This window comes from Callospermophilus lateralis, chromosome X, assembly GCF_048772815.1.
Source record: "Callospermophilus lateralis isolate mCalLat2 chromosome X, mCalLat2.hap1, whole genome shotgun sequence".
Lineage (NCBI taxonomy): Eukaryota > Metazoa > Chordata > Mammalia > Rodentia > Sciuridae > Callospermophilus > Callospermophilus lateralis.
In genome coordinates, this window is record NC_135325.1 from 61,261,014 (window position 1) to 61,287,811 (window position 26,798).

General features: G+C 34.4%; 1 protein-coding gene across 1 annotated transcript in view; it reads right to left on the reverse strand.

Annotated features, from left to right (window-relative positions):
• The window catches only part of Brwd3 (bromodomain and WD repeat domain containing 3), a 121,261-nt gene extending 95,502 nt beyond the window's left edge, over nt 1-25,759 (reverse strand). Inside the window, exons 1-6 of the mRNA XM_077106792.1 lie at nt 25,540-25,759; nt 25,354-25,412; nt 25,118-25,147; nt 24,644-24,703; nt 12,244-12,394; nt 9,882-9,980 (exon numbers count right to left, since the gene is read on the reverse strand). Coding sequence (XP_076962907.1) covers nt 9,882-9,980; nt 12,244-12,394; nt 24,644-24,703; nt 25,118-25,147; nt 25,354-25,412; nt 25,540-25,570 — 430 coding nt within the window. The 5' untranslated portion in view covers nt 25,571-25,759. The remainder of the gene's footprint in view (nt 1-9,881; nt 9,981-12,243; nt 12,395-24,643; nt 24,704-25,117; nt 25,148-25,353; nt 25,413-25,539) is intronic.
• Nucleotides 25,760-26,798: the final 1,039 nt, after the last annotated feature.

A 26,798-nucleotide genomic window follows, 5' to 3' on the forward strand; every position in this document is an offset into this window, starting at 1 on the left:
TAACAATTCAGAAAAATCCCAACACAAGTTTGCTATATTCCAGTCCATGAGAGGAATGAAAGCACAATACTACCAAAATAATATTCTAATACACTGCCTATAGGATAAAGAAAAGTTTTTAGAATATTCTAGGCCTACTTAAAAATAATGTAACAAAGTGTTGAACTTATAAGAAATAGTGGCTGCAATCCTATCTCAAATACAAGTGAGGAATGTGGAGGTGTGATGGGGGAATGAAGCAGGGAGAAGTATGCTTTCAGAAAAAGCTTAAGGCTGAATCAAAAACAGCACAAGGCTTAGACACTAACTGCTGACCAAATAGCAGTTTTAAGGTTTTATATGTTTGGGACAGAAATGACTACTCTGCATAGATCAAGCTTCTTGTACCACACCCATTACCATCAAATTCTAATCATCAAATACAAAGAGAATTTATTCCCAGGAAACAAGCTGTACTTAGGCAGGGCTCAAATAATTTTAGATTGGCATTCTCTCTTTTACAAAAAGATCACTGGGTCAACATTAGTACTTTATTTTTTTAATCTTAAAAAGAAGACGATGCATATGTGCAACCTCGATTGATTAAAATGAAATAAACGTTAACAGCTCCATGAAATATGAAGGACAATAAAACTAAAAAGATAGTCTGCCAAAACCACTGAAAACATTGGGCTGGAAGTGTAGCTCAGTGGCAGAATATTTGCCTAGCATGTGTTATATCTTGGGTTTCATCCTAAATAGCATTAAAAAAAAAAAAAACTACTAGAAATTAACTCATGAAATTCAAAGTGATATAAGAGGGGGTGACTCAAAGTGGGGTAGGGAGGGAGAGCATGGGAGGAAAATTATCTCTAGATAGGGAATAGGGGTTGGAGGGAAAGGGAGGGAGAAGGGGAATAGCTAGGATGGTAGAAGGATAGGATCATCATTATACAAAATTCATGTATGAAGATGTGAAGTTGGTGTCAACATACCTTATATACAAACAGAGATATGATAAATGATGGTATAAAAGTGTATTAAGAATTGTATGCAAAAAAATAAGAGAGCTGATATATAATGGTATAATGTGGTGTGATTATACTTTATATACAGTTACAAAAAATTGTGCTGTGAATGGATAATTATGAATGTAATGCACTCCACTATTGTCATGTATGTAAAAATAAATAAAAAAGAAAGGAAAAAAAAGAAATTAAATGTCAGTTCTAGATCTGCAATATTTGATGTGAATCATAGTTGAGTTTTCAAAAAAAAGCTCTACCAACAAAATATTAACATAGATTAAAGATAAAAGAGCAGACAAGAAACAAAAACAAATTCAAAAAAATCTTAAAACTCCATGAAATGTACAAAACTGAAAAATTATTTCTTTCAGTATTTAATGTTACTATGAATCAAATTGTCTCTAAGATTTCAACTATCCATAGGTAAAGCTTTATAGTTTTTAAGGCTGATGTCAATCCCATCCCATAATTCCCATCCACAGTATAATTTAAATAACACAGTGAATCCTACAGGATTACTAGTTCATGGTCATTGAATGTGTTATTACTTGGCTAATACGAGATATGGCAAAGAAACCCTATTTCCAATTCTGTTCAGATTTTTCTCCAAAATTCCCTTAGTAAAAATGGGGATAATAAATATCTCAAATCTTATTTTCATCCTCTTCCAAACCTTTCAACCTAATTTAATTATGCACAGAAATTTCAGACTGCCTTTTCTTCCAACTAAACAAATCTGGCAGTTTTACAGATTTCCTTTGTGAAATATGAATATAAAGTTCTATTTCTGTAAAGTACTCGGTTACATTTAGAGAGTAAATATAAAAAGATTATTTTAGAATACTTTAGCATATATTAAAAGAAAAGACCAAAGGAGTGATAAGGAATAATGACAAAAGAAAAAATATGTTCATAATAGCATTCAACAAAGAAATTATTTTCTCATTATATTTTATATTTTATATGATGAAAATAAGCCACCTATAAAATGTTTTCCTGTAAACATACTAAAATTGTTAATCCAAATATTAATACAATATAGATTTCAGAAATAGATATAAGGGACTGGAAATTCAGCTGTATACAACCATATAATATTGTTTAAAGCAAGCCAAGGTACTGAATGCCAGTAATTCCAGCTACCGTGGAGGCTAAGACAGGAGGATCACAAATTCAAGGAGAGTCTTAGAAACTTAGCAAGCCCCTGTCTCAAAATAAAATTTTAAAAAGAGGTTGGGGGCGGGCTGCTGTTGTGGCTCAGTGGCAGAGTGCTTGCCTTGCACATGTGAGGCACGGGGTTCGATCCTCAGCACTACATAAAAATAAATAAACAAAATAACAAAATAAAGATATTGTGTCCATGTATAACAAAGAAAAAAATTTTTTAAAAAGAGGTTAGGGATGTAGGTCAGTAGTAGAACACTTGCCTAGCATGAGCAAGGCTTTGGGTTCAATACTCAGTTAAAAGCAATCACGTTTAAAAGGGACAGTTCAGTTTCCATGTGGAAGTAATTATAGCACTTCCATCCATTTAATATTTAGTGAGCACTCACAATGCAGCACATACAAAAGAATCTGAGTTTATATTTCAGTTTTAATTACTTGCAGGTGTGAAAACCATCCCTTGCTCTTCTCCAGATACATAAGAGTAATGACTTTAGAAGCAACTTGTTTCGTGCACAATCATGTGAGTACAAAAAGGAGGAGGTAGTAACTGGAGGAAGACAAAATATGAAAATGCAAGACCTGACAGAAATGTGACCCTTTGGCAAGGGATAATAACTACATAAAATTAGAGAGGGAGGATGACAAATATTCCTGGCAGAAACTCAAGTCATCTCATCCAGACTTTAAAAAGTACAAATGAGATTACTTTCTTTCATTTCACATTTATGTACTGACAAGAAACAGAGTTCCCACCTCCAAAAGAATTGCCATTAAATGTGACACATATTCATACAATGGCCAATAAGTCAAGAGTCAATATTAAATAGAAGCTTACCAGCAACACATAAATATTATTTTGGTTTAGAATTAATGCAAGCTTCCTGAGGTGTATACAGTATAAATAAAGGCTTACTTTATAAATTACAGGACTGTGTTATAAGCTAATTGTACTAAGGATAAAAGGGGGGAAAGTTTAAAAATTGAGTCTTATTACATCATACATTTGACTCAGTCTAGAAATATAAGTATGTACATTTGTTCTTTAGTTGTAACATCACTTTTATTAAATAAATAAGTCATCCTGCTGTCATTTCTACAGGGAATTTTCTGAAAACTATTTAGATAATTGGGAAAAATTCTGAAACTTTTACCATGATGAGTATTAACTACAATACTAGTTCTACAAATAGATATGAATCAAACTTTTAAAAATTACTTCTATACTGACAACCTCTTAACTTCAAATTGCAGAAATTTTCCAAAAATAAACACTACTCTTTAAAAGAAAGAAGGAGAAACAACTTAGTGGTGGATGTATAAGACCTCAAACAATACTACAGATAATTACATATGGCTCAGAATTTCTTTGAGTGGCACTGGATATTAATACTGTTTTGAAATTTAGTTCAGTTTTCTTCCTCTGAATTCTTCCTCTGAATTAACTTTGGCACAATGCAAAACCAACTTGATCTGTTAAGCATATAAATAATGAAATAGCATGATTAAAACTTAATTCTGCAATAAAATAAATATTATAGGCATATTTGTTGTTGCCCTAGAGGAATTTAGAAAGTCACCCCTGGAAAAAGTAAATATAAATATAAATATATATATAAACTTAATATATGTATATTTATAATAATTATATATTATATATTTATAATAATTTGTTATAAATTTAATAATATATATTATTTATAAATATATATATAAATTTATATTTAACTATATATGTGTGTATGTGTGTATACACACACACACACACACCACACACACATATATTTAAAGTACTACACCCAATAGTTAGTTTGGAGAATGGGATCTAAGAATTAACTCACAAATTCTTTCTCTAGGCTCCCTCCCCTGCATTTCATTAAATTACTAAACAACAGGCAGATTAACCACACAGAGAATGGGAATTTTGGAATAAATAATTCAACATAGCCTGGTGCAGTGATGCACACCTGTAATCCCAGCGGTTTAAGAGGCTAAGGCAGGAGCCAGCCACAGGAACAGCAAGGTGCTAATAAGCAATTCAGTGAGACCCTGTCTCTAAATAAAATACAAAATAGGGCTGGGATGTGGCTCAGTGATTAAATGTCCCTGAGTTCAATCCCCAGTACAAAAAAAAAAAAAAAAGTCAAAACATTTTTTTTAAATGAGACCAAAGTTAGGAAACTCACATAGGATAAAGTGCAGAAATAGGCAATACATGCATGGTCTATCATGCGGCAAGGTAATCCTCGGCAAGGGGAAAGAATGGTATTTTCCACAAATGGTTCTAACACATTTGGATATCCACATGCAAAAAAATGAACTCACCTAAACCATAAATCTAATATAAAAATTAACTCAAAAAGTACCCAAAATCCAAATTTAAAACAAAACTTCTAAAAGAATATATAAGATAAAATCCTTGTTATCCTGTGTTAGGCAAAGATTTCCTAGGACACCAAAAGCATAAATTTTATGATAAAATTTATAAACAGGACTTCATAAAAAACTTGTTCTTTTAAAGACAGTTAAAAATGTAAAGACAGGGGGCTGGGGATGTGGCTCAAGCAGTAATGAGCTCACCTGGCATGCGCAGGGCACTGAGTTCGATCCTCCGCACCACATAAAAATATTTAAAATAAAGATGTTGTGCCCACCGAAAACTAAAAAATATATATTTAAAAAACTAACTCTCTCTCTCTCTCTCTCTCTCTCTCTCTCTCTCTCTCTCTTTTAAAAAATGTAAAGACAGTTCCGCACAGTGATACACACATGTAATCCCAACAGCTCAGGAGGCTGAAGCAGGAGGATCACAAGTTCAAAGCCAGACTCAGCAAAAGCAAGATGCTAAGCAACTCAGTGAGACCTGTCTCCAAATAATGTAGAAAACAGGGATGGAGATGTCACTCTGTGGTCAAATGCCCCTAAATTCGATCCCTGCTATCCAAAAACTAAAAATAAAAAAGTGCTGGTGATATAGCTCAGTGATAAACTGCCCCGATTTAATCCCCAGTACACTAAAATAAAAACAAAGACAGCCATAGCTGGGACAAAATATATGCAAAATACAAAGAACTTGTACACAAACTGTATTTAAAAACTCCAAACCCAATAATAAGAAAAATAAATCAATTTTTTTAAAAAAATAGGCAAAAAGCAGCCAGGCCTGTTGGTGCACACCTATAATCTTAGTTACTTGGGAGACTGAAGCAAGAGGATCACAGGTTCAAGGACAGTCATGATAACTTAGTGAGACCCTTGTCTCAATCTGTTTTAAAGAGCTAGGGATATATTTTTGTTTTTGCCTATCATGCTTATGCTGGAGGCGCTAGGTTCATCCCCATTAATGCAAAAGAAGTAGGGGGGTTAAAAGATATAAACAAGTACTTTATGTTATGATTCAGATATGAAGTGTCCCACAAAAGTTAATGTGTGAGCCAATGCAAGAAAGTTTAGAGTGAAATGACTGGGGTATAAGAGTCTTAATCAGTGCATTAATCCCTGACAGGGATCAACAGAATGGTGACTGTAGACAGGGTATGACAAGAGGAGGTAGGTCATTGGGGGATGTGTCTTATATTTTATCCTTGGTGAGAGAACTCACTCTCTCCTTCCTGGTGCCAAGTTCCCAGTTGCTTTCCTCTATTACACACTGTAATCATGATGTTCTGCCTCACATCAGGCCCCAAGGAATGGAGTGGGCTGTCCATGGATTAAGAATTCTTGATCCGTGAGCCCTAAAATAAACTTTTCCTCCTTAAAATTGTTATTGTCTGGTCTTTTGGTCACAGCAGCAAGAGATGACTAAAACACCTCACTAAAGAAGACACACAGATTGGAAAATATACACATAAAAAGATAACAACTGACAGTATCAGAAGGTAGTGAGAATATGAAGCAACTGGAAATCTCATATATTGCTAGTGGGAACACAGAACAGGACAGCCACTGTTCAGTTTGGCAGTTTCTTACAAAGCTAAACCTGTACTCACCATATAATCTAAAATTTCTACTTCTTAGATATTCATGCCCCAGAATTCATGAAAAGATCTGCACAATAATGTTAGGAGTAGCTTTATTCATAATAGCCAAAATGTAAAAACAATGTGAATGTCCATCAACTGAAAAATGAACAGATAGCAATATATCCAAACAATGGAATATTATTTTGTAATAAGGATCAAACTACTGATAAATAAAATTACATGCATGAATCTTAAAAGCACTGGTTCATATGAAATCAGACTAACAAAAAGATTATATTCTATACAATTTGACTTAGAAGACATTCTAAATAAGGTGAAATACAGTCACAGAAAAAAAGATTAATGATTTTCAGAATTTGTGGGAAGGATATTAAGGAAGTGATAGTAATATTCTGTATTTTTCGTGTGTCAGTGTTCATACAAATGTATACATTGCAAAAACTCCTTGAACTACCCACTAAACAAGGGAGAATTTTATTAATTATACCTTAATATACTTGACTTTAAAAAATAAAAGTAAGCTGGGCAAGGTGTTACACGCATAATCCCAGCAACTTGGGAGGTTGAAGCAAGAGGACTGCAAATTTGAGGTCAGCCCTAAGCAACTTAGTAAGATCTTGTCTCAAAATAAAAATAAATAAATAAATAAATAAACAAACAAACAAACAAACAAACAAATAAATAAATAAAAGGTCTGAGGATGTGGCTCGCACCCCTGGAATTCCCTGTACCAATCAATTAAAAAATGAATGAGTTCAATACACCCAAACCTCTACCTTTATAGATCTGTAAGTATAGATATATTAGAGCAAGAAAGTATAGTACCATCGAACCATGAACATGATATAAAAATAGAAGTAGATTTTAAGGCAAGCAATATATCTTATTCCAATTACATGACTACTCTTGGCTTTAGGCTTCCCTGCTATAAACAGAAGAGTTTACAACAGTTTCCTAAATCAGAAAGTTCCTAAACATTCAGAATCTTCACAGTTATTCTGGGGGAAGGTTTCCAAGATCAAATTACTTGAGATATGGTACCCATAATGTGAATAACAATATAATTTAGCATATGAAAAGGTAAAGTATTCCTATATTTATTCAATATTTTCCTATTATTGTAAAACTCACTTCACTAAACCCTGTTTTTCAACAAAATGTTGCTATAGTTTTCTCTAGTTCTAAGATTCTTTGATAAAACTTTTATAAGACTTACCTACCTAATTAAGTTCTGTGTAGACCCCACAATGAAAAACCTGCCTCAAATCACAAAGTCAAAAGCAAATTTCATATTTATCTTGATTACTATCTTAGTAATCCTGAGGGGTTTTTTTTTAATCCTCTGAGTTTTCAATCAGGCTCTGCATTCCAATTCTCTTAAACTCAGGTATGGTTCACTACTATGTACTACCTGAAGATACACGATTGAATTGCCTCTATTCTAAAAGCCCTTCCCAAATAACATAGCAGATTTTAAGAATTTGAGAGCAATACCAGGAATACAACAATTCCGAAGCAATTACTAAAAGTATAACAAACTGATTCAAGTCAGTGTAAAAATCTTACTATACAAAACCAGCATAACTTTGAAAGAGCATGCTTAGTTAAAAGAAAAAGGAGGAGCTGCTGGTTGTAGTGCAGTGGTAGAACACTTGCCAAGCACATGTGAGCCACTAAGTTTGATCCCCAGCACCATATAAAACTACATGAACAAAATAAAGATATTGTGTCCATCTACAACTAAAGATATTTTTAAAAAAGAAAAAGCAAACAAGATGGAAGGTTAGAGAAGATTTTAAAAGCCTGAAAATACTTTGAAGTCTGCTCTTCTGCTCTTCACGTGTGACCACTAAAGAAGTATAACACATTAGAAAAATAACATTGAATAGTATGGCTAAAAATATATATTGTTAGCAAAAATAAATAGATGGAAATTGTCTCAATTCAGTGCAATAAATTATGAAGTTTTAAGTGGTTTAAGGGAAAGTGCACATTGAAGAATTCTGGTGAGGTAAACAAAGTATCCTTTAAAGTGAAAAAAAATGTTAGCAATGTTACATCCAATTAAACCCAACCCAGTAATGTATTTTGCCAATTAACATTCAGACTATTAAAAACTATTGCTAGCAGTACAATTGAAAGTATCAAATTTCCCTTAATATGTCTTGTGAATGTTCTTTAACCAATGAATTTGCATAAATATCTTTTTTGGGGGGAGGTACTGGGGGGGGGGGGTACTGAACCCTGGAGTGCATTCCCTCTAAGCTACAATCCCAGTTTTTTGTTTTGTGCTGGTGGGGGGGTTGTTTGTTTTTGTTTTGTTCTATGTTTTTTTTTTTTTTTTGAGACAGGGTCTTACCAAGTTTCTCTCGGGCTGGCCTTATACTTTTGCTGCCCTCCTGCCTTAGCCTCCCAAATCACTGGAATCATAGGTGTGTATTACCACACCTGATTTAAATAGTTTTATTTATTTTACTTATTTATTTGTTTTTTGGTACTGGGGATTTAATCCAGGATCACTTTACAAATAAGCCACATTTCTAGCCTTATTTATTTATTTGTTTGTTTGTTTAGAATCAAGGTCTTGCTAAGTCACTGAAACTGGCCTTGAACTCATAATCCTTCTGTCTCAACCCCCAGGGTTGCTGAGATTACAGGCATGCACCACCATGCCCAGCTGTGGTCTAAATATATTTTAAAATAATTTTTAATACTAACTTATTTAATGTCTGGAGGTAATTACATTCTTATAAACTTATTGTATATAATAGTATCCTTTTGTAAAAAAGTATTATATTTTTTTTCTTTATACCAGGCATTGAAACCTGTACACTTTACCAGTGGGCTACATCCTCAGTCCTTTTTCTTATTTCCTGACAGGGTCTCAACTAAGTTGTCCAGGCTGAACTAAAACTTGTGATCTTCCTGCCTCAGTCTCTAGAGTAGCTGGCATTACAGTCATGCACCACCATGCCAGCTTAAAAAAAAAGTACTCTTATTTTTCAACCTGAAATTCAGTCCTTTAAAATTTTAATACATACTCTATAACACTATGCACAATAAAAACTATATAATTTTTGAAGAGGGAGAAAACAGAGAAACAGAATGGCAGTTCATCCAACACCTTGTTTGGCAAATGTGTTGTGAGAGCTAATCATATAAATGATTTTGTGCCTAAATCTCCTTGGGAACCACAACTAGTATTTCTTCAAAATGTTCTGGCCAGAGATGTCCCAATAGTAATTTGAATGGGAGATGTAAATTGAAGTAAAGTAGAACTGGGAAGAGTGACTTTTTTTCTTAATAAGACACATAAACATCATTACAAGTTTGGCAAACAGATATAAGCAGAATATACTTTTGTTTCCTTGTGAAAGCAATCAGAAGGGATAAGTTTTGGGAAACTTTTGGGAAAAGTAAAAACTTCTGGGAAATCCAGCACACAGACAATCACAGGGATAAAAACATCTGTACTATATTTTTTAAAAGAAATGTTTTTGCCAAGAAAGAAATGAAATGAAAAAAAGTCACCTTTTACAAAAAAAAACATGATTATATTTTGTTTTAACTAAAAATGACTTAAAATCCAGACTAACAAACTCCTTAGGAACATAACCAGTTTATTTATACTTCAAATTTAATTTTTATAAACATTTTTGCCTTTCTAATAAGTTCAAGAAAGAATGAATCAAGAACATGTTTATAACTCAAGGGGATAATTACTCACCCACATTTGGAGGTTTCACATAATTTACAGGTAGTTCTGGAGGTCTGCCTCTATGTAGAGCTGCAAAAGCAGACCCATTCCATAGTGTACTCTTACAGTCTGTGTAAAAAGACTAAAAGTTAGTGAAGGAATACAGCAGTATTTTTCTTTTCCTTTGTGCCTCTGAGGCACATATCTGATTTCAATTTCATTTCTTGGAATATATGTTGCCCTATTAAAGCCACAACAAAATGATATTCATATATTTAAACATTTCTTAAACTAAATCATAACTAGTAAACACAATACCTTCACATAATAATCCCAGGATATTGTATTTCTGTATTTCTTTCAAACTAAAACTTCTTTTATGTACATTTAAATCTTATGCCACTGTGTCACAGATGAAAAAAAAAATTGGTTTACGTTTTTCTTCTTGATCTTTAGGCTTATACATGCCTACTCATGACACTGTATAAGCAAAGATCTGATCAAATCTTTGTACAAATTTTCCACAGAAAATTCAGGCACACTTACACGTTGTGCAAGCTCATATTATTGAGTACTTACAGGTTGTGCCATAAGAGGTAACACAGCATATCAGATGATTACTAACTATAAATAGTCATCATTTTTGTCTCTTAAGTTTATGTTAAAAATTTGAAAAAATCTAAATATTCCTAATAATTAGACTGAGAAACAAAAATATATGAGTACTCTTAAAAGTTTCCAAATTAACTCAATGAAAGAATTGCAATTATAAAATGAGATGCTTAAAATCTGCATCAGCCAAGTACGGTGGTGAATGACTGTAATCCCAGCAGGTTGGGAGGATGAAGCAGGAGAACCTCAATTTCAAAGCCAGCTTCAACAACTTAGCAAAACTTAGGGAGATCCTGTCTCAACATAAAAAATAAAAAGTGGTGAAGGATATGGCTCAGTGGTCAAGTGACCCTGGTACCAAAATAAAATAAAATCTGGCATCATTTATGCAACTATCTCTTTTTTAAAATATTTATTTTTTAGTTGTAGTTGGACACAATACCTTTAATTTATTTATTTATTTTTATGTGGTGCTGAGGATCAAACTCAGAGCCTTGCACGTGCTAGGCAAGCGCTCTACCGCTGAGCCACAACCGTGTAACTATCTTAACGAACTAGATCTTTAAAAACAGTATGCTAATAAAACAATACATACAAATAAACTGGTTGCTTGCCCAGAAATATTTATTATTCTAACAGGTATTCTTAATGCCCAATTTTACCTTTTTTTTGGTACTAGGATTTAACCCAGGATTTGACTTTACCACTGAGCTACATCCCCAATTCATTTTTATCTTATTTATTTATTTTAATTTTTACAATAGGTCTTGCTAAGTTGCCAGGTTAGATTAAACTTGTGATCTACCTGCTTCAGCTTCCCATATCACTGGGCTCATAGGCATTCATCACCATGTCAGGCTAATTTCACATTTTTATATTAGAAAATTCCACTTTATATGTTTTATATTTGGGGGTTCCATGTTGGAAAAAAGTCCATAAAAACTGAAAAATAGCAAAATAGAAAAACCAGTATTTGACAATCACCAGTGATTAATATTTTTGGTTTAAATATTTTCAATTATGAAAAATTTACGTCTAATTTTCATTTATTTGTCATGAAATGAACAATAAGATTAGACTATATTATTAAGACTAATAAAAAGAAAAACATTATAAAATAAGAAAATAATTTTTAAACATTTATACTATTGTAATCAAAGCAGTAGCCTTTGAGATTTCTATTTCAAAATTATAAAGGGGTTTTATATTCTTTTTTTTGAGAGGGGGTACTTTTCTTTATCTTTTTTTAATTTTTTTATTTGTTTTAATTAGTTATACACGACAGAAGAATGCATTTATATACTTTGATATATCATACATAGATGGAATATAATTTGTCATTTTTCTGAGTATACATATTATAGAATCAAACTGGTCATACAGTCACACATCCCCTGCCTTCCCCTCCTTTCACTTCCCTCTACCTAATCTAAGGTAACGATATTCTTTTTTCTTTGCCTTTATACATGTATTTTTTTTGCATTACAATTCTTTATACACATATATACCACAATTTTTGTATCTGTTTCTACATAAATTATGAAGACCTGAATTGGGTATCAACATACTTTATTTTATATTCTTTTTCTCTAATATTCAGATTGACACAAAGGGTTTCTTTATAGGCCTCTAAAAATTTACTTGTTCACTAAGAAAGTAAAAACAATATGGACAAGATAACAAAATGTAGAAGAAAATGAGTATTTATCAAAAACAAGAGAACATTTATTCTCTTTACTCCTTCCTCTAATAACAAAGTTCTAATATATGAAAATCTTACCTTTGGCATCCCGTAACAGAGACTGCCGACCAACACCTAGTAATGTTTGTACCCCAGGAACACTCTGAGGGATCTCCTTATCTAGTAAGGGACCAATCCGCTCACAAATTTTAAGGAGGTAGTCTGGAGGAATGTGTGCATTGGCTGCCACCTAAAACAGAGAAATTAAACACAAGAGGAAAAACATAACATTTTTGGCTTACAAACATTAATTGTGTCTCTTACCAATTCCATCATGGAGCGAAGTATAGTTTTAAATATGAAATGAGTAAAATAAAATTTTAAACATTTAGTGCTTGAACTAAATTAAGAAAACAGCCACAAAATAAGCACATTTAAATGATATGACAGGTCTGGGGTTGTGGCTCAGTGGTAGAGCACTTGCCTAGCATGGGTGAGGCACTGGATTTGATCCTTAGCACCACGTAAAAACAAATGAATAAAATAAATGTTAAATTCTTTTAAAAAAAAAAGAATGATATGACAACATTTAAATGAGATGGCACTCTAACTTACTTTAATATGTCTGTATAAACTTATATGCTTAGCTGTTACTTTCATAAAATATGTGTTACAAAGCAGCAAAAGTATCCATGGCAAAGAAAAGCAATGTGTAAACACTGTTACTTGATTTACTCGGTACTGATAATGAACTTATCAAGAATTAGAAACGCTGGATTCTATAAAAATGATAAGAACAAAAATGAAAGATATTACTTGCATCAAATCTCACCCAAGTCCCTTTATAATTAAGGTACCACATGTATACAATAAAGTAGAATTAGTTTTCCTATGTAAGTTCATTTGTTTCTAAAAGGGAATCTAATTAATGATTTTATAAATACCGCACTCTAGAAAAAGAATCCACGTAAGGAACATGACTTGTAACTTAGACTCAATTTTTTTTTAATTGCAAGTAAATGTCAGAACATGAGCAAACACATAAAGTAGGAACTAATCAATAAAGAAACAATTTTTAAATCTAAGCTAATGCTCAAATCCTTGAAAGGTTTCATAAATACCTAATTATGAAAACAGTAAACAGAAAATAAGATTGTTAGCTACAAAGAGCATCCATACTCTCACATTGACATAGATCCACTTCTGGCTAGAATGCCATTTTTTATATGTACTTCATATATATATATTGCAAAGGACATACATTAACAGGTCAAGAACAACAGTAAAACACAAAAGAAAAATTTTGTAAATCATCACTGGTGATCACTCTGAGAAGAGATATTTTGTCTTTTGTTCACTGCCATATTCCTAGTACTGAAAAAGTCCTTTGCATAAAGAATACATATTTGTTGAACAAATCAATGAATGAATGAATATCAAAGTAAAGTCTACCTATAATCAATGTTATAAGAATTTCTAGAGGAAAAATTTCAGTGCCTTTTTTGTCTTAGGAAATATAGGTTAAAGAACTAGAATATATGTATTCAGAATTCTGGGAATATAAGTGATTCTATTAAGATTATTATTTTTTGAAGTTATTTCCTTTTGTAAAATATCACTCATAAGCTCCTGAAGGAAAAAAAATTTTACTCTACTAAAATAGGTAGAGCCCAAGCAACTGTCATAAAGCTCAGGAAGAATAGCAACCAGGTTACATCTACTAGTTTTAGCTTACGGGTTGAGACAAAGTATCAAAAAAATCTTTCAATTATTTCTCATAACTTAACATAATATAGGGCTTTTCCTATCATGTGCATACACATATAGTTAGTACTATTAAAAAATATACAGTTTCTGAATGGGGAAAACAGCTTTAAGGTACTGCATATTACTATTTATAACAGCTATGCTTTTCCCAATACTGTCTTAGAAAAACCAGGCTTCTGATATCAGCCATTATTTTTTGATCAAGTAAATGCTATACCAGGGGCTTTATACAGGATGCTACTAGATATCTAGATATCTTTTATTGACAATTTTCTTTTTTTCATCCCCTGACCAACTCAACAGTTATATAAAACTTGTTATACAAAAGCTTAACTAAATACCATAGAAATACAACATATATAGCAATCTTTGTGTTTATGTGTGTGTACCCAGACTGGGGATCCAATACAGAACCTTGTACATGCTAGGTGAGCACTGTAGCATTTGGCCATATCCTCAGTTTCTCTAATTAGAACTTTATTTGTATGATAAACCACCAAATAAATTTCACAAGTTTGATATTTACACGACAGAGAACTATTGAATTTCTAAGCAGTCTCAAAAACAACTTTTCTGTAAAATCAATAAAAATGTCATTATTGGTAGTACTAAAGAAATACAGAGTCTACGAAAAGAATGGCAATAACAATATTTTGACTTTAAGCATACTAACTTCTCCTTAAACACTGGCATGCTTCCAGACTTTATCAATGCAGTTCTTACAATGTTCCTTCCAAATCAAATTTGGGGTTTTAGAAGTGGTAGGTAGTTAATGTTTACTGGAACCCATTTATTTCTTAATAAAAATAGAGTTATTTTAAGATGATCTTTTCAGACATAAGAACTGTGTACAGAGTCTTGGGTTCTATTGTGGCTTAGTGGGAGAGTGCTTGACTGGCACGGGTAAGGCACTGGATTCAATCCTCAGCACCAAATAAAAATGAATAAATAAAACAAAGGTATTTTTGTCCATCTAAAACTAAAAATATTTTTTAAAAAGAACTGTGAACACTGAATAGTTACTTTTCAAAAATTTTTATAAGCCAGGCATGGTGGTGCATCCTATAATTCCTGTGGCTCAAGAGGCTGAGGCAGGAGAACTGTGAGTTAAATGCCAGCCTCAGGAACTTAGCGGCACTCTAAGCAACTTAACAAAACCCTGTCTCTCAATAAAATATAAAAAAGGGCTGGGGATGTGGCTCAGTGGTTAAGGGCAAGTGAATTCAATCCCCAATTCCCCCCGCAAAAAAAGATTTTCTATAATTCTACATTAAAATATATATATAAATGTAAAATAATATGTCACAAAATATAATTGTAAAAGTATGTACTTAAGTCAGGTAAGGTAGCACACATTAGTAATCCCAGTTACTTGGGAGACTGAGGCAGGTGATCAGAAATTCAAGGCCCACCTCAGAAAATTAGCAAGACTCTGTCTCAAATAAAAAAGAACTGGGGATATAGCTCACTCAGTCATAAAGCACCCCAGAGTTCAATCTCCAGTACCAAAAAAAAAAAAAAAGTCTGTACTTAAAGTATTCTTTCATGGCTTAATATTATAAACAACTCTTTTCAATTTTTTCAATTAAAGCTCAAACATCCTAATTTCAATCATTCAACTACATGTTTATCTTGGGAATATAATGGCTGACTAATAACTCTTCTCTAGTGTTTTGGGAACTTCTCTGAAAACAAAGTTTAAGAGTATAACACAAGTATTATTCTATAAAACAACTCCAATGCATTATAGAATATTTGAATTGGAAGGACATTTTGTATAATCAACCCAACTCCACGTTACAGAGAAGTGAAGTGCTTTGTTTAAATGTCACAATGAATGGACAGGAATCTGGAACTCTGCCCACTGCTCTCTCTACCACTCATATTAACAGTTGAAAATTATAAAGTTGGAAACTGACAAAAAGGCTGCAAAAAGATGTAAACTATAAACCTGAATATATTGAAAGCAAAACTAAAAAATCCTAAATTATAAACCTTTTTGATAGAAGACTGGCTGACCTAGAGAGCAAACCTAATGACTGAATTCACTTCAGAATCATTATGGCAAGTGAGAAGACCTGAAATCCTAGATAATCCTGTATATCATAATCAGTTAAGAGAAATCCCGTTGAGCACTGAGTAAAGTGCTAGATAGGTGGCTATCTTGGAAGGACAGTCCTGCACCAAGAACTACATCTAAAATATAATTTTTCAAGTGGAAATGATATAATTTTTTGAACCAAAGCTTTTAAAAATAATACAAACAAGTAACTCTTAAAAGAATAAGAAAAAATTGTTTGTTTTTAACTAAGACTATGGCTACAGAAGTAAAATGAAGAAGCAAACAGGTATTGTATGCTTAAGGAAAATGAAACACTTTATCTGGTATTTTTAAATTAGTTTTACAAAAGAAGATGGAAGAGACATACAAAAGTTAGTCACATAATCTTAAAATCAATAGGGATAAAAAACAAAATAGATTTTGAAAAATAGGTTTAACTATATTAATAGAAGTATAGATAGAAGCAAGCTACTTTGAAATCTGTCAGGCTGGATTATTCAAGCTCTAAAATTTACTAGCTTAAACTGTTTTTCACAATGTGATATAGAAGACTAAGTTATGAATAATTCCAGCATCCCCAGTTTCTACTTATGTGACCCTGGGCAAAGTTACTTAGCCTCTCTGAATCTGAGCTTCCTCATTTATAAAAAAGGAAGACAACTACCTCATATGATTTGGTTCAGACAAAAACAAAATCATTCACTTGCATTCATTCATTCACAATTGAAATGTAAGGGATGCAAGGAAAAGAAGATTCAACTGCTGCCCTAAGGGAACCCATAGTCCAAGTGAAGGAAACAAACTAGTAAATAGAAACAAATGAAAACTGCAAGGGCCCAGAGGTTAATACAGAGTGCTAAGGATACGAAGTACAGTAGCTAATATTGCCTGAAGGTAAGGGTTCATGTCCAATTTTACACTTGGAAGGATAAGTGGAAATTCAAAAGACAGACAAAGAGTATGGACCAAGCATTCCAGGCAAAGAGAAATACAACCCCATCCAGTAAAACCCTTTGCACAGTGACTAACATAATATCTTCTCGATGTTTAAGTATTTTCTGCTAATGTTATAAAAAATTACAAATTATGTCCTTCAGAGTACCATCTGATTTTGAAGGAAAAAGAATACAAATGCTTGTACAAAAAAATTAAACAAAAAAATTAACCATAGTTTTTTTTCTTCTACATAATCTTCCAAAAATTAAAATATCTAAATAGCCAGGCATGGTGGTGTACACCTATTCCTGCTAGTCAGGAAGATAAGGTGGGAAAACCACTTGGGCCCATGATTTTGAGAACTGCCTGGGAAATAAAGGGAGTGTGTGTGTGTGTGTGTGTGTGTGTGTGTGTGTGTGAATGCCTACATTGTAATTTAAAGTGTTGTGTTTTAATATTTACCGAATTTGAAAGGAGAGAGTAAACCTGGGCAGAAATGGGGAAGGCAAGCAGGTATTTCTCTAATCAAACCACTGGTTAGCAAGGTGGGCTACAAAGTATTAATATTTCCCATGACCTTCTTTTGAAAATGTTAATTATTATCCATAAAATTACTTTTTATTTTTATTAATTTTAAGATTTACTCAGGGCCAGGTATGGGAGCCTGAAATTCCAGCAGCTCAGGATGCTGAGACAGAAGGATTGCTTTGAGGCCAGCCTCAGCAACTTAGGAAGGTCCTAAGCAACTTAGGGAGAACCTGTCTCAAATTTAAAAAAATAATAATAATAAGGGCTAGGGAAGTAGCTCAATGGTAAAGTGCCCCTGGGCTCAATACCAAAAAACAAAGGTATACTCAGGAAGCCAGGGCCACCCTCCTAGGTTTAAGTATTCTCTAGAGTAAGGTACTTCTCAACAAAGTGCTAAAAGTATAACCCTGAGGGCAAACGAAATCAAGATTAGGACAGAGGAACTACCTAAATTCTAGAAGTTGCTCAGCAGAGAAAGGTCCAATGAAAGAACTCCTCAACACCAGTTAACAGATTAAATAAATATAAAATATATGTATCATGAAATAAGGTATGGTGGCACACAATTGTAATTCCAGATACTCAGGGGGATGGCAAGTTCCAGACCAGTCTGACTCTGTATTAAAATAAACTAAATGGCTGGGAATAAACTTCAGTGTTTGCTTAATATGTGCAAGGCCCCAGGTTCAAAACCATATATGAATGTGTATGTGTGTGTATATAAAATATATATATATATATATATATATATATACATATATATATATATAAAAAATATATATATGACTATGTGTTTGTATATATCTACATTAATCTGATATTATATCCTTAAATAGGCATGTCCATATAATATATAAATATTACATCTATATACAGATATATATATACACCCATAGTTATATACAAATAAGTATAAACACACACACATACACACACACACACATAAACATATGTACACATAAAAATGCTTCTAAAAAGTTAAGAAAATTAAATAATAATTGAGGGCCAGCTAACTACCACCATGGTAGATACTAAACAGCATAAGAAAACACCTTAAGCAAGATAACTTAAAATACAATAATTATAAATAATATATAGAAAATAAGTTCAATGAGAAGGGATGAGAATCTCTGAAATAAGATATCTGAAAGACTCAGACAAGATATCTTCTATTTCCTAAGAGTGAATACTATATCAATGTCATACTGAATTGTTTTTTATGGCATAAAAAGTGAATAATACTAAATATCATTTGACATATGTTCTTTCTTTTTTGGTACAGGGGATTGAACCTTGAGGTGCTTTATCACCAAGCTACATCCCCTGTCATTTTGATTTTTTTTTTTTATTTTGAGACAGTGTCTTACCAAGCACCTGAGGTTTACCTGGAACCTGCAATCCTCCTGTTTCAGTCTCCCAAGTCAATGAGACCACAAGTGTGCACCACCAAGCTGATCTAACTCATTTTTTTCTGCTAACACAAACTTCAAAACACTAATTTGGCATTCAATTCTGAAGCTCATGTTTTAAATACTCTTTTATATAGTATTGTTTTATATGTCCCTTATATAATATTTGGAAAATTAGAAAAATACAAATTCTGGGGTTACAGTTGCCCAGATTTCCATGCATTGCCATCCAGCCACTCTGACCAAATTTTAAGAAGTAGCAACATAATAGTGCACACTTGTAATTAGGAGGCTGAGACAGGAAGATCACATGTTCAAGGCCAGCCCATGCAACTTAGGGATATCTTGTCTCAAAATGGGGTTGGGGGAGGCTATGTACCTAAGTGGTAGAGCAAGAACATCCCTGGGTTCAATCCTTGGTACCACAAAAAATGAAAACACACACAAACACACTAAAGCATACTAATATTCAATTTTGAGAACAATGATCACAGGAAAAATATTTTGTAAGGCAAATTTACAGAATCCAAATTCTTACCTAACAGCAGTTCTCTTTACTTTTATAATATCATCTCATTTGTACTGAGATAACAAATTTCCTAATCTCCAGAATTTTAATCACTGAAAATGTGTTTCCTAGCCAAGCACAGTGGCACAAGCCTGTGATACCAGCTATTCAGGAGGCTGAGTCAGGAAGATGACGAATTCAAGGCCAAGCTCAGAAAGTTAGCAAGACCCTTTCTCAAAATGTAAATAAATACACACACACATACATACATACATACATATATACAAAGGTCTGGGAAGTAGAGTAGTTTGGTAGTAGAATGCCTCTAGGTTCAATACCAGTAATACACACACACAAACCCAAAGTGTTTTCTACCCAAATGTGAAAAGCCAAGAATCAACCCAGAAAAATAGCTACAGATAAAAAGTTTGGAGAGCAAAAGAGTCTATATCTGACTCAGTAAGTCAGGAGTCAGGAATCCTGGTTTCCACATATTAATTTTCTCTGCCATAAAACCTATAAGCATCATATGCACACTATGCTGCACTGGGCTTAAGCAGCACATGGATTTTGGTTTCTCATGAAAAATTCTGTTCTTCCAAACTATGGCTGTGTGTCCAAATGGCAGTTAATAAATCACACATATGTAAACTTCTTCAATACTAAGAGATGCAGTGACTATGCTAGTAGAACTGAAGTGTCATTCAGTTATAATAGACAATTCAAACTATTAACTAGTAATTAACAGCTAGGTTAGGTAAGGAAAGAATACAGGTATGTCAGAAATTCAAATAATGTTTTAAATTAGTTGGTGAGAATCAATTGATATAATGTGAAAACACTTTTAAACTTGAATGCTTTATATGCAGATGCAAATTCTAGTAACATTCATCATCATAGATGCATGTATTCTTTTAAAGATATTAATGAACTTATAATCTTGATGAAAGATTTTTTTAAATACCATTAAATTACTTCAAGTCTTTTGTATATAAAATGAAGGTAATACAATCTATGTCACTTCAAATGTAAGCACTAACTAGTGCTTTCAATTTTATAGATAAAAATCTTGAACAAATGTAAAAACATGTAACACACCTGAAGATAATTATATCTTTGGCTAAGTCTTATGATGGGAAGACTCTTAAAATGGCTCAAAAATATTAAGCCATGTCTTATTAAAAGTTTCTAAACCATAATTTCAATATATAAAATTTAATATTAACAAAAACTATTTAAAGATACACAACACAGAGACAGACAGACACATCCTTGATGCCAACAATTCACCAGGATCATCAAAAATGAAAGGACATTTGCAATTATTTAAATTATAACCTTAGAATAAATTGCAAGCAGCAAATCTATTGTCAATAACAGCCAACTAGAAAACAGAAAATAAGGAAAAATGCCCAAATCAAACTTCAGTCACAATCACAATTTCAAAACTCTCCACCATTACTTAAAATGCTGGAAAACTAATTTAGATTGCTTTATTTTGAATGCCATATTCACAAAACTTAGTTCAATATGAACTTCCAAACATTTTATGTACAGACTCAATTTTTTTAAAGGTACTTCTGATCTAGATATGTCAATACATACCTACTGGTAACTTTAACAAAAAATTACCTTCCCTTTTATTCCAAATTAGGAGTAAAAAATGCATCAAATGAATTTTTTTTAAAAAGTGGGGGGGGGGTCCCCTGGGAGAGGTAATAGTAAAAGTAGTAATTTAGAGTTGAAGATGCAAAATTTATTCTTTCCTTAATAGTTTTCTGGATTAATCAAGCTAAGACTGCAATGAATTCAAAGTATATAATATGAACAGACAGGCAAGGTTTTTGTTTTATATATGAAGTACATATAGTTATACAATTCTGATCAAATGTTGATATCCCTGTTTACAAACTTTCACCACTTCATTATGAATTTTTATTCTTTCCTTTTCATACCCAAGTATTCCTTAAGTTTGAAGTATTGCTATATAATTTAATGAGCCATATATATCAAAATTATGCTATTTATTAATACTGAGCCCTAAATTTCAATACAAAACATGTAGCTAAATTAAAGACCACACTCTATAAATTCATTGCTCTAATAACGGCACTTTTAAAAATATTGACCAAGAAAAAATAATCCATCTTTTGCACAATGAAGCCACTCAAATGTAGAGGTCAGATATGTACTAATTTTAATCTACAACTGATGAATCTAGCAATTAATAATGCACACACAGTTCTTAGCCACTGTACTTCTGTTCCTTCTGTTCAAATTCTCACTCAACCCTGCCCCTTATTTCTTTTTTTTAAGAGAGAGAGAGAGAGAGAGAGAGAGAGAGAGAGAGAGAGAATTTTTTTTTAATATTTTTGTTTGTTTGTTTTCGGCGGTCACAACATCTTTGTTTGTATGTGGTGCTGAGGATGGAATCCGGGCTGCACGCATGCCAGGCTAGCGTGCTACCACTTGAGCCACATCCCCAGCCCCTGCCCCTTATTTCTTTACAAAGAAATTCACAGATAGAGAACAGATTTAAGACAGAATATCAAAAAGTAATATCCCTTGAAAATCTGCATCTAAGTATGAAAAAATATCTAAAAGTATGATATACAAATTTCATGAAACACAAAAAGTATACATAATGTTCAAATAATAATAGCAAAATTATCTGTGTATATAAATTTTTAACAATGTATTAAGGAGAGTAGGTGTGGTAAAGGACACATATAATTGTAGCTATTAGGGAAGTTGAGGTAGGAGTATTACAAGTTCCAGGTCAGCCTGGACAAACTGTCTCAAATGAAAAAATGGCTAGAGATGTATCTCAGTGCTTTCCTAGCATGTATGAACCCCCAGGTTCAATGCCTAGTACAGAAAAAACAATGTATAAAGAAGGGCTGGTAGAGTAGCTCAAATGGTAGAACACTTGCTTAGCTTGTGCAAGGTCCTGGCAATCAATCCCTAACACAGAAAAAAAGCATAAGGAAATATTAAAATAAAAAAGAATCAGTAAATAAAAAATACAAAATGTAAAAAAAAAAATCAAGGTTAAAGTATATCCTTTATAAATGGGTTAACAAGAATTCAAAATAATTGGTTGAAGGTTAAGCCTCACTCATAATAAAAATAAGGTCATTTAAATCAACTAGGGTCCATTATCACCTACTAAAGCCACCAAAAGACTAAAAAATCATAATGAAAACTCACATTAAGTTGCTAAAAGTGGACTTTAAAAATTAGTGCAGTTACAGTCTTCCGTAGATTAATCTTATAACATATGACAAAAGCATTTTAAACTGATAAGCCCCTTGACCTGATAAATCCACTTTAAAGTCTACGAAAATAACTCAAGGGAAGCAGGGTGCAGAAAAAAAAAACACCTAGCCAGGAAAAAACATAAGTGAAAAAGTAGAAGCAACAAATGCTCAACTGGAAGATGGGATCAAAAAGTGGAAGCAACAAATGCTCAACTGGAAGATGGGATCAAAATATAACATCTTAAATACAACCTGAATTTTCTCTTACCATTTAAAAAATGATGACTATTTAATTACACAGGTTAAGTATGTGCAAAAAATATAAAGCATAAAATATACAGAGAAATATAAAGCATGAAATGAATATTGGTTACAATTATGTAAAACTTTGCCTTTACAATATACAAAAGGAAATATCTAGTAAGCTGACTTTTTTACTTAAATAAGCCATCAAGTTAATTTTTAAAAAAATATTTTTAAGTCTCCTTTTCCACTTGCTTAAAAAAGACTAACCTGTATACACATACAGACTGTAAGAGGCATAAAGGTAAAGGAAAACATTTTCAATACACTTCAACTTTAAAACTGTTTTTAAAGCAGTATTGGTAATTATATGTTAAAACATATATTAGTAGGCACTGTTGTTTTTGCCTTTCGATGGACAGGCTGAACTTAAGCCCAACAAAGAACCTGACTATAAATAACCTGGTAATACATAGTTTTTCAAAAATAATTTTATACTGCTGAGAAATTATTACCATTAATAGTACAGATGTCTAGTTTACCCTTGTAATGATTCTTATATCACCTTTCGTAATTTGCAAAATAAAAAAATATTTAATGAGTAGACTGTATAATAATTAATAACATGAACTCACTTGCAAAACAATACAAAGAAATATCAAAATAAACAAGTAATTTAATATTGTTCTATTAAAAGCATATTTTAAACCATCTTGTTTATATTTAATGCTCCAACTTTCTTTAACTTTGCCTGATTTTCCTCATTTGGATCTTATTTGATGGAAAGATAGCTGAATTTAGATTTCAGTAACAGCACCCCTTTCTTGTTTCATTACCTTACAATTCACTATGCCTATGATTAATACAGAACTTCCTCTCCAAAATAAAAAGGACCATGTTTTTGTGTCAATGCTGAGCAGAAGGTGCATTTACAGTAGGTACTATATTTGTAGGAGATACAACAGTCAATTCAATGCCTTTGGTCCTTTAATAGAGTATATTTTTAAATATGCCCATTGTTATCTCCTTGTAATCCCAAAATCATATTTCACCAATTCTCAAAAAGGTCATAATCCACAGTTTTTATTTCGTGAAAATGCATATGTATAAATGTGATTTACTGAAGATTTAATGAGCTATTTTCTATGATCTGAGATATACAACAATATGCTTTTTATTCGGTAGCCTATTATCTAAACCCGGCAAATTTTGGAATCACTCGATGCTCCTTATTATTTTTAATTGTGTCGTTTCTCCTAGTCCGGGGTCCGTCAACTCCCCTTCTGAGCCCCTTCTCCCCCCTCAAAAAAAAAAAAAAAAAAAAAAAAAAAAAGACCAAGCCTGGCCTTAGTTCCCGTATTTCAAGCCAGGACCAACCAGAAACCAGTTTTCTTCCACTAATCCGGAACTCCGGGCTGTTACCAACGCTGTCATTGGCTAGCGTCAGTCCTTGGTACGTGCCCCAAGATAACCCCCTGGTTTCTCTCCCTTTTCCCCCTACAATGGGCCTTCCCTGATGTTTGTAACATTCATAATCCACAACAGGGCATCTCTAATAATCAACTCACATTCTTCAAAGTTTTGGGGTAGAAACAAGCGAGGCCGAAGAGAAGGCTAGGTACCCTTTTCTCCGACTCGCGGGGGAGGGGGAAGGGGCAGTCGTCCTTAGGCTAGGCAACAAGCTCTGGAGCGCCGTAGGATGAGGGGTCAGGGGAGGGTTGGGGGTACAAGGTGGGGAGGGAGTGGAGAAAGAGTTGGATTAAGTTGAAATGAAAACTTTACTCACCAGATCCTCGAAGCTTCTTCGGTGCTCTTTCCCCTCCCAGTCTAAGCGGCGCGGAATCAGCTGGGGGCCAGAGGAAAAGAAAGCGGGGGGGGGGGGGGCAAACGATGAAGGCGAAGCCTCCACTCCCCATCAACTGGACCCAGGTCCTCGACCCTTGGTGTCTTTATTTCTCTTGTCCCAGTAGCTACTACCTCAAAGGTAGACGGGTGTGTGTGTGCAGGGGTGGGGGGAAGGCCGAGGGGTGGTATATCCTGTAAAACCGACTCCCAAAGACATAAAGAGGGGGCGAGTTAAGACCCCAGCATCATTGGCCACCCCCTTTGAGAGAAGAAACCGGTTCACCCTTGTGATAACAGCTATGGGTGCCCATATAGAAGCCTCCCTCCTGACGCCTGCCCTCCGCCTAGGACTTGCCCTCCCCTTCCTACAGTCTCACCCCAGCCCTCCCCACCCCTTCCCGAAGGGGCTCCTTACCTGATGCTCCTCGAGCTCCTGCACTAGCACCTGAGCAAAAGGGAAACACGGATATAAGGAGCAGCTCAAATCACCAACCCATTCCTCCTTTTCCACTTAGAACCCAGCCACTGACGGTAGGACTAGTCAAGGCCGGCCTTTCCCTCACCCTCAACGCAACTGCTCTCACCCCGCTGCCTCAATTTCCCCCACAGGAACCATTCCCCACGACTCCCGGATCATCTTCTCCCTCTCACCTGAGCGGATTTGTTGCAGGGTCCGGACTGCAAGAACCTAGCGATCAGGTAATACAGCTCTGAGGAAGAGGGGGGGAAAAGAGGTTGAGAGGAAGGTAAAGAAGAGAAATAGAAGCTTTTTCAAAAGAAACTGACAGCCATCGCGCTAAGCCCCCATCCCCTTAGCCTCTGGACACAGCTACCCACCGGCTTCGATCTGAGTAGGTGCCGCCGCCATCCTTTTCCCGAGGGGGTTTGGGGGGCTCGCTTCGGAGGGGTTGGCGGGGGCGGGTGGGGGCGCTGCCTCTATTGTGGTGAAGCCCCCATACCCGGGAGTCCCGCCGCTTCCGCCGCACTCCTCGTCCCAGTTTCGGTCTCTCTCGAATTCATCGCATCACGTTTCGACCCATAGATATTCTAGCCCAAGAGCTGAGGAGGCGGAGGAGGAAGGAGAGGGAGAGAGAAGAGGAGGGAGGAGCCGAAGTCACGGAGGGGTGGGCGGGGGCAAAGGGGGTGGAGAGAGGGGAGGGTAAAAACGTTGGAACAAGCCTGCAGCACTCGCTGGTCGCCGCCAGAGGCACTAACGCAAACGCCTGACTTTAGCTCTTCCAGAGGACTGAGGGTTGCCTAGCTACGGCTCTAGAAAGGAGAAGGAGGTGCTGACAACCGACGCTCTGGCAACCGCCGTAGAACTCTGTGGTGGCGTTGGCGTCCGCGAGCTCTGGACTCGCTTGCCATTCCTGTGAGGGCAGTTGGGCCCTTTCCGGCAGAGAATTCTTCCTGCTTGGGTGGTGAAGAACTTGTGGGGGGCTGCCTAGACTCAGTTGCCTTCATGGGGCACCTAAGCGGTTTTGTTTTTCTCCCTCCCCCACCAACAGGAGGCTAGCCCATAAGGGGCATTATGATTGAGAGAAGAAAACATGATTTTTGTACCAATTGAAAATGCTGTACTTACCGGTCCCGAGTGTGGTGCTAAAATTGTTACAAGACTACTTAAAATGTCCCCCGATTCTGAAAAAGATTGCTTGAGAAATTTTCTGTCAGCCATGAAGCATTTTACTCCTTCTGAAAGTTTAACATAAGCTATATCTGTCCCATTCCTATTGGATAGTTTTTAATCGTGTTTTCAAACATTATCCGACTACTTAAGGATTTTTTTTTTAAGTATGGCCTAGTTATGGAAATCTGTATATGCAAGGTAGTTTTCCACAGATTTGGGACTGCATTTGTTATTTAATATGTAACCCCCACTCTTAGTACACACTGTCTTTTGATCAAAGTGTTTGTGTAATAATTGACACAGTAAACTAGGTCTCTCTGTTCCTACTTCACTTACATCCTGTTCTCACCCCACCTTTAACTAATATAATTAATAAAAGCTGAACCCGATGAGGCTAGAAATGTTGTTGGAGTTGTAAATGTTGTTATTATGTTGAAATGTCCAAATTTGAAATTTCACCTAAATT